The following is a 17,229-nucleotide window of genomic DNA, read 5'->3' as shown; positions in this document are numbered from 1 at the left end:
GGAAAACTTTTGCACTTTGGGTTTGTTACAGCATTTTAGGAGAACAGACTGGAAAATGTCTCTAAGTATTCAGTGTCCTTGAAGAGAAGAACTAAAAAACCATAAGGAGGAATTCCTAAAAGTAGGCAGCAAGTGCAGCTAGAAGGATGCTCTAATGAGTGGTGCCCCACAGTGTGGGGATGGAAGTGCTGCTGGGAAGAGCTCGTTCCAGGGAGAAAGGATAGACTTGATGAGTCAGGAGTGTCCTGCTTTCACCTCTCCTCATCACAGCTCTCCAGGCTTTGAAAAACCTTTGCTAACAAACCCTCGTCTCCAAAACTAACATCTTGACAGGGGGGGGGGGGGGAAACGTGGAGAGAATTGTGTCACTACAAGAGCTAGGTGATGGGGGGAGGAGAGATAATACATCAGACTTGGCATGCAGCCTTCTGAAAAATCTCATTTTTCTCACTGCTGTCCTGCAAGTTTCATTTTCTTTCTACTTGCCTCTGAAATGTAGAAATGCCTTTTTTCAAAGTTGCTCACTACCATCAAATCAAAGAATTATAGAATAGTTTGGGTTGGAAGAGACCTTAAAAATCATCCAGTGCCACCCCGTGCCATGGCAGGGACACCTCCCACTGTCCCAGGCTGCTCCCAGCCCCAGTGTCCAACCTGGCCTTGAACACTTCCAGGGATCCAGGGATATCCAAAACTTCTCTGGGCAACCTGTGCCTGGGCCTGCCCACCCTCACAGGGAAGAAGTTTTCCCTAATATCCCACCTAACCCTATTCTCTTTCAATTTGAAGCCATACCCCATGTTCTTGTAAATAGTCTTTTCAAAAAAACCAAAACAAAACCTTAAGTGTTGAAGGAGCAGCTTTGGCACTTGGTTTCACATCTCCAATGCAATTGAAAGCCGGGGTCTTATTTAAAATTGAGTTTGAAGCTCAGGTCTTTGGTGTGAGGGAGACCTTTGAAAGAAGGCAGGAATACAGGAGTGGGACTGAACCTCTCCTGCAGGGTTCCTGCCTGCTGCTGAGTGACAAGAGGACTGTGATGTCTTTGGCAGAAAGAAGATTACCAGAAAAACAGCAGTGCTCATGAGGCTAGGGATGCCTCCTAGCCTAAGATCAAGAACATTAGGAATGGGCTTCATTCCCCTGATGAATTTTGTTGTTTCCAGATGGCACAGTAAACACGGGCAGTGACTCACCTACAGGCTGAGGAAGGTTTAAGGATTAGTCACTTCAAGCTTCCTTGAGTCTGCCTAGCATGGCTCGTCTCTGTACATATATATAAAACCATTTTGGTCTTACTGCAGTTGGAGAGTTGTTGATTTTAGTTTCAAAACAAGCTTTTTTTTTTCTTTTTTTTTTGTGTGTACTCTAGGATTTCTGACGTTAGGTATAGAAGAAAAGTTAAAAACGTCTTTTTATTTATTTTTTTTTTATTTGACAGCAGTTTCACAGAGTTTAATGAGCAATAGAGGAAAAGAAAAGAATGACCTGACAAAATAAATTGGAAGCTAATTTTAGAGAGCAAAAGCCTTGGAAAATTGAAATTCTGAACTGAATGCAGCTTCAAACTGTAATCACTCACTGGGTATAATACATTAATGTAGGCTTACTGATTTCATTTCCTTAACCCAAGAAATAAAACAAGAAAAAAGGCAAAAAGCCCTCCTTAATATTGTATTCTGAAATGCAATGTGGTAGCAGGATTTCTCTTTTTTTTTTTTTTTTTTGTTTTGACTCCATTAAAAAGCCCAGCCTCTAAAATTCTTTGGCATGTTTATACTTTTCAGAAAGGTCATGCCCTGAGTAGTGCTGGCAAGCAGAACAGCCACAGCAGATATTTAACCTCAGACCCTGCTTGCTGTGGAGCTGGAAGCTCCCCCTCCTCAGGTCCTCCTACAGCATCCTTGGCTCCATCTGATGTGGCTGGCCATTGTCCCAAAGAGCTCAGAATTCTGCTGGACAGTGCCCAGCAGGTCTGCCCTGCGCTGGTGACACTCGGTGGTTTCCAAGTGAGAAAGTTTTATGCTGAGAAGGAGCCTGTGAAATGGGCGATGCCATTCCCAAGCACATCTCCAAGAGTTAATCTCTTTTTAGCTGTGGAATTATTGCATTAATAGCTGTCTCTCCAGCACCTTAAGTCACCCTGTTCTCCAGGGAGGGAGGGGTGAGCTCTGGATGAGACTCTTGCTAATTTAGGACACAGGGCTTAGACTTAGCCTGTCTCTAAACCAAGGCTGCGTGGGCACTGGGATTCCTCTCGGGGCTTGCAGTTAAATGTGAGAGCTGCTCTCAGTGGCATTTGTTTTACAGCCTCCCTGTCTCATCAGTGCTCTGTTGTAATTACCAGGAAATTGATTAATTTAGTTCCTCTACACCTACTAACAGGTGGAAACAGGTTTTGGATTTAACAAGAGCTTTGTGTGTTACACTTAAGCACAAATAGCTGATGCCTCATGCATTTGTTCTTGAATTTCAGAGCGTTTGTGGGGGTTTCCTTAATCCTCCATTTATCTAGGCACTCATTATCTTTCCATTCAAGAACGTGTGTGGTGTAAGTACAGCAAGTATACAGATTTCCCTCACTGAAATTCGGGAGGATTTCTGCTGCTCCCAGTAAGCTCTAACTGTACTTGTGGTTAAGTGCTGGTGGCTGCCCTGGCAAGGGCTGATGGAGGCACCTCTTGGCTTCCATGCAAACCCTTCCTTCTGAAAGGTTTGGTTCCCTGGGGGTCTCTGTGGCACCCCTACATCTGTTAAAAGGCTATCACACTTTTCCTTCATCTTCTCAAGGTGTTTAAAGCATGTCAATGCTTATTTACAGGTGATTTTTTTCTAGACCTCTAGATTATTGTTGTTACTCTTTAATTAGCCCAGATTTTCCTTAAAACCCAGAGTTTCAAGCAGAGCATGACTTCAGCTGCTGCTGGTTTATGTGAACTACAGGATTGCTTCACACACCTGGTTTTGTCTGCTGCAGGGTGTGAGGTGAGAGAGATACTAATATCTGGGAGGGGGGTGAAATAATAAAAAAGAGGGAAAAAAGGTTAATCTTTTCTGAAAAGGCAATGAGGCAAAATTGCTACGATTCACACAGCTCTAAGATAAGCAAGTAATGGCTCATGTTCAACAGCAAAGCATGTTCATATAGCATGAATAGGATGGATGTGTTGTATGATAAATCTAGACACAGCAAATAAATTTCAGCCTGAAAAATAAGATAGCACATGAGATGGCATGTGCAGAAAGAATGCTAATGTTTATGGAACCGAGGGCATTGGCAGGAAGGAGAGCGTAGAAATGAAGAATAGATATTTTGTTTTGTTACCAGGATTGATTGGCTGACTATTTTTTTTGTCTTTAAACCATAATAGCCTTCCCTTATTGTCAAAATGATAATATATATAAAGCACTTCCTGTAATATTTTTCTTCAAAATGACTATTCATCAGTCCCACAGTCAGATGCTCATATTTCAGCTCACAATTTAGTTTAGCAAGTTTATACTTCAGAGCAATCTGTCATTTTAACATTTGTGTTTTTTATACAAATCTCCACTACAGACGCATGCAGTGCTCTTAACCACGGATAGATTGGCTAATCCAGATAGTACTTTGTAATCTTCTGGCAAAGAAAGAGATTATTGCTTTTCAGGCAGGAAAAAAGAAATATTCCTTCCAGTCTAACACTGCAGATCATGGAGAGATTGAGGGGAAAAACTCTTGGTCTTCTGCTGAGCCCAGTGAGGGTGTGAGAGTGTTTGGGAACAGATGTTTTAAGTGGTTGGGGAAGAGAGTGAATGTGGAGGTAGCAAATGTAAATCCCAGGTCCTGGCACCATGTGGGATTGGAGTGAGTGGAATGGCAGCAAAATCTGGAGAGCTTGGTCTGCTGCTGCCACTTGCTCACCTGTTAACTCCCCAGACTACAAACACAGCACAGTTTCTCTGACAAACTTGTGCTGTTGTGAAAGCAGGAATTATCTTTGGTGATAAACTTGACCTTCTGGTTTGCCCACGTCTTCATGCAGCAATAAATCACCTTCCTTTGCATCCCCAGAGCTGCAGCAGAATGTGGGCACCACCTGCTGAACAAATGTCATTAGAAAATTAATTTATTTTATTTTTTTTTTCTTTCCTCACAATGCCTCTTTACCTTGTCTGCATGGGTGAACCCTTCTTGTGACCACGGGAGGGCTTTTATTTTGGAGGTAGGAGCAGATAGGTCTGTTTTCTTTGGTGAGGTGACCTCACCCAGGGCAACACTGGGGATACTTGTCCTGGACTTGGTGTAAAATGTGGGTCTGCCTTCCTTCTCCTCTTGCTCCTCCTCTTCCAAGGTGCAGTATGATTCCATCCAAGCTGCTGAGGCTCGTTTGGCTTTGGGGTGAGGTGTTCCTCCAGTGCAGGGATTGCTTATGAGCAGTGAGAAATGGGAGAGTCCATCTCTGCCCCAGTGTTCATGGGCAGTGTACCAGTCCAACAAATTTACCTATTTTTGTTTCCAGTCTTACCTTTTAAACAAAGTACATTATTCTGCAAGCAGAAATCTGTCTTTGTGGAGGCTTTTCAAGTTTATATCTGACTTTGCAGTCCTCTACATCTAGAAATGCTTCCAAAAATTTCTCTTAGCTCATCTTTGAAATTGCTTTTACTTCTGCATCTTCAGAGGAACAGATGAAGAATCTATATTAAAGCCTAGCCTTCTGATACATTTTTTTTATTAGAAAGCAGGCTGTAAACGCTAACTCCAAGTAACAGGGGAGAAAAAAAACATACAGTATGTCTGTGCTTAAAAAGCCACTGTATATTGTAACATTACTAATTTGTAGAAACAAATTGCTGAAATAACCTGACAGTCAGTGCCAATAATAACACGTAATAACTGTGGGCAAACACAGCATATAGTTAGTGGTGTTTTCTTTTCTGTGTGATGGTTGTAAGCAATTCTTGCCAGATGGGCTGATAATGTAATTAGGAATCATTGTGTTAAATGAGGCAGCATTTAAATTGCCAACTAATTTTCCTATCTATTAACTGGCTTGCAAAAGAAGAGCTGTTACCCAAATGATTTCTAGCTGCTAATCCCTAATAAGAAGAAGCACTTCTTTGAACTATTTTTTTTTCTAAGCACTGTCTAGCAGATTATTTTCTGAAGGGTTTATTATGTGTGGGACAAAATAAGAAAGAGAACTAAGAGATGGAACAAGCTCAGGGGTGAGATGGGGTGGACTTCTACATCTAAATTTTGATGTGTGGTGACAGCTCCCAAGCAGGTAATGGGATGATTCCAATTTCTAGTCTCTGCATGGGGATAGAAACTTTTTTACTTTGTCATAGTTCACTGTGTGACATGCTCCAGCAAGCAGACTAGAATTACAACCCTGTTTTAAGTGGGTGCCTTGGGAGGAATCATGAAAGCACAGCAGGACAAGATTTTGAGTGGCACATGAATGTTACTGGTGTGGAATGGTTGTGCTCTTTACTGAGGACATGAGAAAAGGGAGAAGAAAGGAGTGCCCTTGGGTTGAGTTAAAATCCCAGAGGAGGAATGATGGCTTGTAGTTTTCATCATGAAAAGAGATATCCTTGCTAAAAGAGAGTAGGTTTAGATTAGATATGAGAAAAAAATTCTTCCTTCAGGAGGGTGGTGAGGCCCTGGCACAGGGTGGAATTCCCAGAGCAGCTGTGGCTGCCCCTGGATCCCTGGAATGTTCAGTTCCAGGTTGGACACTGGGGCTGGGAGCAGCCTGGGACAGTGGAAGGTGTCCCTGCCATGGCAGGGGTGGCACTGGATGAGCTTTGTGGTCCTTTCCAACCCAAACCATTCTGTGATTCTATGAATTTTTACAGAGCCAGCTTCTATGTTCTGCTGCCTTGTGAAGGAAGCTATCAATTGTCATTAAAGTTTTGACTGAACTCCACAGTAAATGCCAGGTTGAATGAGGTTGTTTACTGTATTACTGTATTATGCGTGCAAATCCTATTCATTTTTTTCCCCACTCCCTATGCTTCAGCTGAAGCAGGAATGAAGAACCAAACACATTTTTGCAGTCTGGTTTCTTTGCAGAATCATGGAATGGTTAAGGCTGGGAAAGACCTTTCAGATCAAGTCAAATGATCAACCCAGCACCACCACCATGTTCACCACTAAACTATGTTCTCAATGCCATACCCACATGTCTTTTTAACAATTCCAGGGCATGATGACTTTTCCACTTCCCTGGTCAGTCTGGTCAAGTGCTTTACAACAATTTCCAAGAAAAATTTTCCCTAATATCTATCCTAAACCTCCCCTGGTGCAGCTTAAGCCAATCCCCCTCATCCTGTCACTTGTTATCTGGGAGAAAAGATTGACACCAGCTCATTCCAACCTTTTTTCAAGTAGTTGTAGAAAGTTAGCCTGTCCAGTGGTGGAACTTTATTGCTTGACCTAAAAGGATTGATCAGACCCATGAACTTCAAAAAAAAATAATATACTGGGTTTTTTGTTGGACCAGTCTTTTAGTGGGGATGAAGAGTATCCCTAGTTCAGTGTGGGTGACCCAGAGAATCACATCAAAAGCAACAGGTATGCAGGCTGTAGGGGGTTTGTTGTACCACCTGATTGGTGGCTTGTCTTCATTTTCTTCTGTCTTCACTCAGAGTCAGGATTAAAACACGAAGGAGACAAATTTTCTCGTGTTCAGACTTGTTTTTTTATTAAGTCTTATCTAAAGTACAGAGAGTTCTGCAACACTTCTAGCTACCAGCTAAAAGTGAGAAAGTGGAGGTGAATTTAGCTACTTACAAGGTCTTTTGAAGCCTAACTATCCAATTAAGAGCTAACATTTGTATTATTTATACTTTTGACACAATAACCAAACTCCCATGACCTGCAGTGCAGCATTAACTGTCCAGCCAAAAACTACTGCCTGAAACTGGAAGAAGGAAAAAGAAGGAAGAAAGAGACAACATCCAAGAACCTCCATCTTTTCCCATACAGTAATACCTATTACTGTATTCTAAAACCCCAAATTTCAAACCCTTCACCATGTGAAAGCACACACTTCTATTCTAACTACACACCAGTGGTTTTAACTCCATCACTCAAATTTGGAACCCTTCTCCAAGGCCTCAGGTCAAAAGCAGTGTTCTCCTGGGGGTCGGTGTCAGAAAGCACAGAAAGTTCAAAACTCCCAGGCTTCAGGGCTCCAATAGCAGGCAAGCCCTAGGATTCCACACCTGGAAAAGGCTGTGGATGTTAAATCATGCAGACAGCTGCTTCTAAAAAATCCACTTTGCACCTTCAGCCTGCGGTATTTGTTTTGTTTATTTTTATGGAACTTACCAAAACCTCCCAACCTCAAGCTTTTAAAACAGGGGAGAGAAACTTCTACAAAGTCTGAGCAGAGTGTGTCTACCAGAACAGAGGCAACTTCTGTCCCAGCTAAGGGATACAAGCAATCTCTATGTAACAAAAAATGAATGATTGCTTGCTCTCATTTTCCTTTGAAGATGTGATGGAAGTCACTTTGTGAATGCATGGTGGATAACTGCAAATTGTTTTACCCCATGCAGTTAAATGAGGCATGAATAACAACCAGTGCAGTGTGGATGTCGTCATATTGACATCACCTGCTGTACCAGAGCAGGTGCCTGAAGCACAGACAGCCAAAAGCTTTGCTGAGTGAAAAGAGATAACGCCTCAATAGACAATTTTTGGTTTTTCTCTGATAGCAAAACAAAACATTATTTAGCAATGGAAGGCTTAAAAGCATGAAAGACATAGTGGTAAGTTAAATTATTGAAGCGGTATAGCATGCAGTAAGAGCTGTTTGGTGCTGGTGCTAAATCAAGCACTGGAAAGTTTGAGAGATCCTTGAAATATTGACAAAGTGTTTGACTTCCAGTTGAAAGAAATCATTAGGACTGGAGATTTTTTTAGTGTTTCTACCCCTGCAGAGTAGAAAAAAATGTAAAATGCATGACCTCAGAAGTTTCTGTTTTCAGTGTTTGTGACTTTCAGTAAAAAAAAAATTAGATTTGTTTTTTTTTATAGCCACAAATTAATGGCATATAGATTGTGTCATATTCTCTCTGAGTTTGTCATGGCAGAGGTGGATGATCCTGTCTTACTGTAAAACAGGGATCTTTATGAGCCTCCTGGTCATAATAACAACACTATTTGCATATAGGAAATGCAGACAGCAAAAAAATCTCCAGATACTTTACTAGATGCAGATTTTATGTCCCACATCTGTGGTTAAGGTGCCTTCGGGGGGAAGAAACAATTTCTTGCATTTGCTCTCAGTGTCTGTTTTGTAGGTCTGAAATGGAACTTGGAAACCACAAAAAAAAAAAAAAAGGCTTTGCTTCTTGCAAAAGGAAAGCAGTTTTACATTGGTTTTGATGCTAATATCTAATCTAAACCAACTCCCTGGCAGTGGGAAGCCATTCCCTGTGCCCTGTCCCTCCATCCCTTGGCAATTGTCTCTCTCCATGTTTCCTGCAGCTCCTCCAGGCCCTGCAAGGCCACCCTGAGCTCAGCCCAAAGCTTCTCCTGTGCAGGTGAACAATGCCAGCTCTGCCAGCCTTTCCTCCCAGCACAGCTGCTCCATCCCTCTGCTCATCCTGCTGCCTCCTCTGGGCTCTCTGCAGCAGCTCCAGCTCCTCCCTGTGCTGGGATCCAGGCCTGGGGCAGGATCCAGGTGAGCTCTCACCTGAGCACAGGGGGACAATCCTCTCCTCACCTCTGCCCACGCTGCTTTGGATGCAGCCAAGGACATTTTTGGCTTTCTGGGCTGCAAGTTGACATTTCCAAGGACATGTCCAACCTTTTACCCACCAGCACCCCGAAGTCCTTCTCAGCGGGGCTGCTCTCCGTGGTTGAGTAAGACGGGACAGGATGGACAGCCCTGGACCGTGGCTCCTCCAGTGGCCACCTTGTGACTCTCCAGAGCTTGCCTAAAGCTGCCCCAGCAGCTCCATGAGCCCGGCATGGAATGAAGCAGGCTCCAGTAGAGACAAGGTGAAAGTGGCTCTTAATGAGACACGAAGGCACTAAAGAAAATTCAGACCCGAAGGATAGCCAGGAGAGAAAGGGAACTCAGTAAGTTATACCCACCCCAAAATGAACTGCTAATCACTGGCACTATTGTGAGGACTACAATAAATCAGTGTCTGCCCTGGCTGCCTGCATCTCATTATGCACAAACATGTGGATAGAGAATGTCAGCCTCAATAGCATCTGTCATGTGAGCACTGCTGTGTCCGAGTGGGCTGGAGCTTGCATGCTCAGCCAGCTTTGTGCTTTCCTTCTTTCTTTGTGAGGGATATCTATTTTCTTCTGAAAATCTTGATTTGCTCCATCCTGTGGGTAGTAAATTTGCCCTTTCCTTCCGTGGTTATGAATTCTGTGACCATAACATTGTATTTAAGGTGCGGGGGTAAAATATCTTTTGTATGTGTGATATATAGTGATTTTTGTTTCCTTTTGGTTGGTTTGTTGTTTTGTTTTGGTTTTTTTTTTTTTCCCCAAGTCCTCCTCCGTGTATGGTGCCATGCATATCACTGAGGCTAAGGCAACACCTACATGTCTTTATGCAGCTGATGTATAGTGCCCATTACTCGAGCATCACAGACTACCTCGGAAAGGCTAATGAATTTAAGCCCTGCAGCACCCCTTTGAGGCAAATTTTGTCAGTCCTGATAGATGCACACGTTGTAGCTGCTCTTTGTTGTTTATTTTTAACATGATTTTATGCCAGAGAAGAGGGGGAAATGAATAGTTTGTACTTTGTTAGGTAGTTGAAAAAATGTTGGGCTTTTGATGTCATTGAAATGAAGTATGTAGCAAACTTGGGATTTTATTGCAGTGCCTCAGAGGTTCTTCTTTACTTTTAAAGCCTCAGCTCCTGGAGCAAAGTGAACTTGTGGATGTCCTTTGGTTCTCAGATGTCTCTGTCTGGCTCATGTAGTTGCAAAACAAATTTTATTGTATTGTCTTTACTTAATCTAAAATCTGGGATGCAGTGAGGCACTTGGCTAAAGTTGTTGGTTTGTTTCTTTTTAGTCTTAAAATTTCTGCAAGATTAGGGCTGGGAATACCAATGACAGAGTGTGCCTGCAGTTCAGGAGATTCTCATAAATTACTGGTTGGTCTTGTGTTCTTGTTTAAATTTCAGAGTTCCTCAGCCCCTACAGTTTAATACTACATTAAAAGGGTGAAACAAGGGTAACCATCACCTCCCTCCTCCTCCTCTATGAGCAAACCAAAGATGATTTTAAACATTGATTCGCACTTTCTGTCTACTCTCAGTCTTATTAGAGAAGGACTCGGCACATCTTTTTCAAATGTTTCATCCTCCTTTGTGTTTGCACTCATTCCTGAGCTCAACCCTTTTTCTCCACCTCCTTTGTCAACACCAAACTTGTTTCCCTGATTGTTCTGTTCTCTCTTGCCCTTCCCACCTCCCGTTCCCATTGTAGATCCCAAGCTATATCACATCTTAAGGAGTGATGGGGACTACCAAAGGGGCTGGTTTGAGCTGGCTTTAAGCCACGAACAACCAAATCTTCACGTCTCACTCCCTACTACAGGAGAATTCATAATTCTTTAATATTTTTCTTGGGAGCAGGTGTTTTAAGACAGTCTGAGACTGTGTTGTCACAAAGGAGGGAATCACCCTTTACTGGTATCTTTTCCTACCATATCCATTTGAGTGGCTCTCTGATATGGCAGATTGCTATTTTTTCTTGGCATCTGTAGATGAGGAACCCGATCTGATTTGCATCACAGCCCTGTGGCTTTGCCAGGGAGGCCTGGGAAGCATCCAGCCAAGAGCAGGGGAAAATTGTGACCATTGCTTTTGGTACCTGTAAAGTCTCTGGCTGACTTAAACTTATCATTTAATGGTTCTGTACCTAATGTAGTTTCCAGGTCTCACTGAAAGAAGTAATCCTGCAGGTGGCTGCAGTTTCCTTCAGCTTTGTCATCCTGCTGCTGTGATGGACCAGCCTGGTTACCTGAGCTGGATGGGGAGAGGAGGTGTCCCATTTTGTCCACATGGCAATTTCCAGCCTACATCACCCTCCCAGTGAGCCAAACAAGTGGCCCCCTCTTAGGCCACCTTTCAATCACAGTGTTAATAATTCTGCCACCCTCATTTGTAGAGGTGGTAAAGGCTGTGGAAGGTTGCTGCTGCTCAGGATGAACTGGGCATTGCTCCTGTGTTTTCCAATCCATGAGGCAGCTTCGTGCTTCTGCTTATTTCTGTCCAGACCTGCACTCAGCCCCTACCTTGAAATCTACCAAGCCCTAAGACAAACAGTACTTTAAGCAGTCCATAATTCAGCCTGTGTTCTGGACAGGTTGCCAAGACTCATGGGTTGGGCCAAAGGAAAATTGAGATGATCAGGAATTCATCTGCTGTGCAAATGTGGGCTTGGGCCAAAAAGGAATTTGAGATGATCAGGAATTCATCTGCTGTGCAAATGTGGGCTTGGCGGGTTTTCCCCCTTCCAGGAACAGGACTATTTTAAAGCATTTCAGCATGATCAGCTGTTTTGGATGGGCTGCAGCAGCATATCTTTCCCAAAAGTGACACTAAATTTATTTCTGAGGGCAATGCTTACCCTGATTTTAAAACCGAAGGTAGTTTAGACAAAAACAGTAGTGATTTTTTTGTTGTTGTTCCATTTAATTGGATATGCAAATCACCTCTCTTTTTTTTTTTTTGGCAGTTAAATATTCTGGTTGACACTGGGAGCAGCAATTTTGCTGTAGCAGGTGTGCCTGACCCTGATGTCACATCCTACTTCAATCCCGAGCTGTAAGTACCTGTTCTGCTGGAAATTAGGGGTGGGGGGAGTCTTCTGGATTCTGGCTCCTGCATGCAAGGCAGGATGATAAGGCAGCTCCTGGGGCTCCTGTGACATCCCTTGGGAGTGGGATGTTGGTTTCCTGGTGGGAATTTTGGCTTTGCCTGATGCCAGATCCTGCCTGACACTGTGAACAGCCCCACTGATGGCAGCACAGCTGAGCTCTGAGTGAACATCAGCAGCACTAATTAGAACTGGAGAAAAGAGAACATGATCACAGGGCAAAATCATACCAATTTCAGCCAATTTCTTACCTGAATAGACTTGCAAGGAATTAAAAGTTTCAATGTGCTTTTCCTTTGTTTGAAAACAAAAATTAAAAGCCAGTAATTATATCAGTTACTTGACATTTCATCCAGAAGCTAAATTACTTAGTCAAAACCTAATTTGTTGTTTAGTTTGGCCACAGGCTTCAATCAGTCAGTGATCTCGACAGACCCTGATGAATCTGGTTATTTATAAAATACAACGGTGGTTCTGGTGTTTATTATGCACTAAATTTGCTGTGTTTAGCATAAGCTGACATAAATCACAGCCAAGCTTTGTCTGCCTGAATCATGCTTCCTCTTTTTCCTCTTTCCTTTCTGCCTTTCTCTAGTTTCAATTATTTCAGGTAAATTCCAAAATGCAGTGTCTATCTTTAGCTGAAGCATATGGATAAAAATTCTAAGAGTGCTGGGAAACTGGAGAGTATCACCCTTCTCACTACCTCATACGTGTTTTAACATGGGGTTTTACAGTTTTTTTTTCCAAGAAGATGAACTGGGAATGGAATGGAGGGAAATCTGTTATTTCCATGCTGCTTACTAGAGTAGCCTCACCACCTGTCATATATTTAGATGTTAATGGAGATATTTCATATCATGCTGATATGATGCAGGTCTGGGAAATCCAGAATTTGCCCTTGATGGCTATTTCTGCACTGCTGCAGGGTTTTCCATGCCAGCCAGCTATCCCTTTCTATAGGCAGTAGCTAGAGAAAACTTAATTGCAAGAATTAAAAGCACAAGTATTCTTTCTCCCTTGTCTCTTAATTGATGTTATTGAGACTGGAAGGACAAGGCCTCTCTCATTAGAAACAGCAACAGCAGAGCTTGTGTGTGGAGAAAGACAGACTGAAATCATGTGAAGGTTACAGCTTCTGACTGGTGTTCTCAGTAGACACTGTGTTTTGAGAATTTTAATATAAGGTTAATGATGAAACCTTGAAGTCCAGGCCCTGAATTGTTAGTTAAGGGTGCTTTGTAAAATTACTCAAAATCAAGTCATTACAGTCCAGAGGAACTGCACCAACAGTTTCTGGTTTGGGTTGCACTGATGGAATCCTGCAGTGTGCTCAGAATACAAACATTAGCAGACTCCTCGGCGCACCATGCTTTTTCCATTTTAAATACTTTAACTACATTTAAATAAATAAATTGGAGGGATCCTTGGCCCCAGTGAAATCAAGTAGATATTTCTAAAAATGCTCTGTAGGTCCCCTAGCACACATCCTAAATGATCTGGGGCTGTCAGCAGAGCAGGTGAGCCATGGCTGAGCCCAGCCAAGTCCAGAAAACCTCTGAGGATGGAGAATCCACACTCTGTCCAAGCAGAGTGTTGCAGTGCTGTGCCATTCTCCTGGGGAGGAAATATTTCCTGTTGTCTGACCTGTAAAAGGTAACTCGTGGCTGTCACAGTCAGCATGATGTAGATCCCATGCACATCTGAGTGTGCAGTCTGTCCTTCATGTGGGTTCTTGATGAAGACACTCACAGAACCACGGAATCATTTGGGTTGGAAAAGACCTCCAGGACCACGGAGTCCAACTTGTGACCATCCCCACCTTGTCCCCAGCCCAGAGCACTGAGTGCCACCTCCAGGCCTTCCTTGGACACCTCCAGGGCCATGAGTCCACCACCTCCCTGGGCAGCCTGTTGCAGTGTTTAACAACCCCTTCCATGATGAAATTCCTCCTGGTGTCCAGCCTGAGCCTCTCTTAGCACAGCTTGATGCTGTGTCCCCTGTTGCTGGTTTGCCTGGGAGAAGAGACTGAGTCTCACCTGGTTGCACCCTCCTGCCAGGGACTTGTAAAGAGTGAGAAAATCTCTCCTGAGCCTCCTTTTCTCCAGGCTGTGGAACAGTTTTCCCTCCACTCACAGCCCCTGGGGGTCTCTGCTTGTCACAAGTCAATGGGTCCTTTGGACCCAGAGGTGCAGCCTTCACTCTTCACGCACACCCTGGCTGGTTTGTTCAGCCCCACCTCCTCAGCTTCCAAATGGGAATGCCATGGGAGATGGGGTCCAAAGCCTGGCTGAAGCCAAGATATGCTACAGCCACTGCTCTCCTCACCTGTGCATCCGGTCTTGATGTAGAAGGCAGTGAGATCAGGTGTGATGTGCCTGTGAAATTCCTCCTTGAGTGTCTGTGACTGCATGACTGCCCTTCACACATGCTTGGAAACACATTCCAGGAGGTTTTATTTAAGGCTTTTCCTGGCTGGCGGTGAATCCCAGTCACCCCCACTTCCTTGGGTGCTGCTGCTTGTCTCTTTTTGAGACTGGCCTTAGGACAGACTTTTCCCAGCAGTCAGAACATCTTCCCTGGAATTCTGGTTTAAACCTCAATGGCAGCTCAGCCCCACACAGCCACTCACTCCCCCGCCATAACCCCAAACATTTCCCCCTTCATCCCCCATCTGTATATGCTGAGCATGACACCATGGTGTGGGACATCCCTGGGGTCAGCTGGGGTCAGCTGTCCTGGCTGTGTCCCTTCCCAAATTCTCACCAAGCCTGGCAGTGATTCAGTGGGGTATGGTGAGAAGGAAAAAAAGCCCTCAGCTCTGTGCAAGAGCTGCTCAACAATGAAAACATCTCTACATTTCAACTCTGTTTTCAGCACAAATTCAAAACACAGCCTGTGCTAGCTACTGTGAAGAAAATTAACTCTATCCCCAGCCCAAACAAACACACTTGGTTGCCATGATTTTGCAGGGATGGTAAACAGGGGCATTGATATCACATCAGCTGCATCTGCAAAATTACCCAAGAGCAACCTTTGCCCACGTGCAAATAAGAAAAACAACCTATGGGCACTTTTCTTCCTAGGAGGAACACTTAAAATTAGATAAAGGTGTTTCCTCTCATCTGGTAATCACTCCTGCAGTTTTTCCCTGTATTGTCATGAAGTGCTTCCGACATCTTAAACTGCAAGTTGAAGACAGGAGAAAGAAAGATTAGTAATTTGTTAAATTAATGTGTTATGAGTTATAGATGTGTGCTTATTAGAATATTCATGTTGTGTTGGAGAGAGTGATGGGTCTTAATTTCCTGGTGCCACACTCTTAGTTTAATTTTATTCAGATGATCAAAATCAGAAATTGAATGCATGATTCTTTTTTGACTGAGATTGAGGGGAGTGCATGGGAAAGGCACTATCTTTGTTTCAAAGGACCCAAAGAGAGTGTGTTTTTCAGGAAGAGCCCTCCTGGAGCAATTCCAGAACTAGCTAGTTAAATGATGTTGTGTATCATTTAATCTATGTGATATAATCCTGCTGTTTAATTATCTGGCTCTTTCTGTACAAAGCAAGTGAAGCTGTTACCATGCACTCCTTCACAACCTGGGCTTTTGAGTGGCTCTGACAAACCTTTGCTGTGAAAAGTTCTGAGTTTGCTGTGATAATCATGCTCTGTAAGTCACCACGGTGTATAAGGTTTTGCAAAATGACCTGATTCGTCCTGAACTGAAAAGAAATCACAGTGTTTGTTTCTCATGCTGTTCAAAATAGCAAGTAGCTTTGTTGAGTACTCTACTTATGATAAAAGAGCTACTTAAACAGACATATAAAGGGTTTTTACACTTGAACCCAAGTGATCAGTGATGGCTCTGCAGCAGTATGTAAATCTGACATGCTCAGGGCTTTCAGTATTCAGGATCAGTATTCAGTTTTACTTCAGTAAATAAATAAAGAGTACCTACTGCCTCACCATCTGAAGGTTCAAAAGCAAGCTGCTCAAGAGTTGATCTTTCCAACAGATGGGGAGGTAAGAGAAATACAGGCAGTAAACTGAGGTAATACAGCAAGTTATATACCATCAAACAAAAGAAAGTGCTGCTTGTGATCCTGCAAAATTGGTTGTGTGCACTGTACAGATTGTGGTTTGGAATGAATTATAAAATTTCTGTGGAAGCCCTGCAGATTAGATGAGACTTCTTGGTTAGGAATGAATACTTTCTGTTGTAGTTTCATGTTTGCTTTGTCTTAAAGTTGTTTGGTGAGGTCTTGTTATGCAGGGCTTCCTGCCTGTGGTGGATTTGCTGTTGTCATGTTGAGCTTGCTGCAAAGGGATGGTGACATGAGAAACAAGATTCTGGTTGTGTTTTGTTCTGTGCTGTGTGCTGGTAACAAGGATTAACTCTGCAAGAGAAAAAATTACCCCACTGCTGGTTTGTTCAGCTGGGGCTCGAGATCCATTTGAAGTCTGAGAACCAAGTTTCTGGTGGCTGCTTTGGAGAGAAGACAGGAATGGGAAGGAGAGGGAGAAGGGATTAGGATTACTGCAGCACCACTATCTAGGAGCCCTTATTCCTTGCCTCTGGCTAAGATATATTTTGCCCTGCTGGAAGAAGTGGATTTCTTCTTTCCTCACCACAGCCAAAACAGCTTGTTTGTTATTTTCTTTCCTGCGCTGCATGTTTGTTTTAAAACACTCCATGAATTACAAGAAGTCTCTAGTTTTGACCTCTGAAGTTTTCTTCCTTTAGATCAGTGAGGTGGAAAGGTGAAAAAAAAAAAAAAACAAACCCAGAGTGGCTGATCACCTGCATGAGGATTTGGCAGGAAGTGGTTTTGGAGAATAGAATATAATTTACTGCAAGATCCCTTCCCGTATTACTGATTTTGCTCCTTGAAGGAAGTAATAAAGTCTTCTCTTCAATATGACATTTGTGAACTTTACAAATCAGATGGTTGTCTTCATATCTATTTCTACAGGTGGGGAAGCTGAGGCACAAATGTTGAGGAAGGGAAAGGTCACCAGTTGTGCTGGGAAATGAATCCAGTCCTTCTGTGTCCTGGTCCACAGCTCAATCCATCAGGCTCTTCCTGCCTGTGGAAGAAGAGCTGTGTGCTGCTGCTGTTCTAGTCATGAACTGTTGTGTTTGTATATTTGCTTTGCTTAATTCTCCCAGCATTCAGTTTTCTCTCTGATTTTCAGATGTTTCTGCTGCTCAGCCAGACACTTTTCTACATGAAGAACACTTTGTGTTGTCCCTTTCATTTCCTGCCCCCCAGTTTCCCTTATGCCACTAATTTTCAGACTCTATTTTGATTTATAAAATGTACTGCCAATGTCACAGAGGTGTTCTGAAGACCTTGCCTGCGCAGAGA

At 43.2% G+C, this 17,229-nt stretch overlaps 1 protein-coding gene across 1 annotated transcript in view; it reads left to right on the top strand.

Annotated features, from left to right (window-relative positions):
- The window catches only part of BACE2 (beta-secretase 2), a 46,445-nt gene that overhangs the window by 10,819 nt on the left and 18,397 nt on the right, over window positions 1-17,229 (top strand). The window contains exon 2 of the mRNA XM_062515216.1: window positions 11,719-11,807. Within this exon, the coding sequence (XP_062371200.1) occupies window positions 11,719-11,807 (89 nt within the window). The remainder of the gene's footprint in view (window positions 1-11,718; window positions 11,808-17,229) is intronic.

The sequence above is a fragment of the Cinclus cinclus genome, chromosome 2 (assembly GCF_963662255.1).
Source record: "Cinclus cinclus chromosome 2, bCinCin1.1, whole genome shotgun sequence".
NCBI lineage: Eukaryota > Metazoa > Chordata > Aves > Passeriformes > Cinclidae > Cinclus > Cinclus cinclus.
This window is presented reverse-complemented; position numbering and strand designations above follow the sequence as displayed.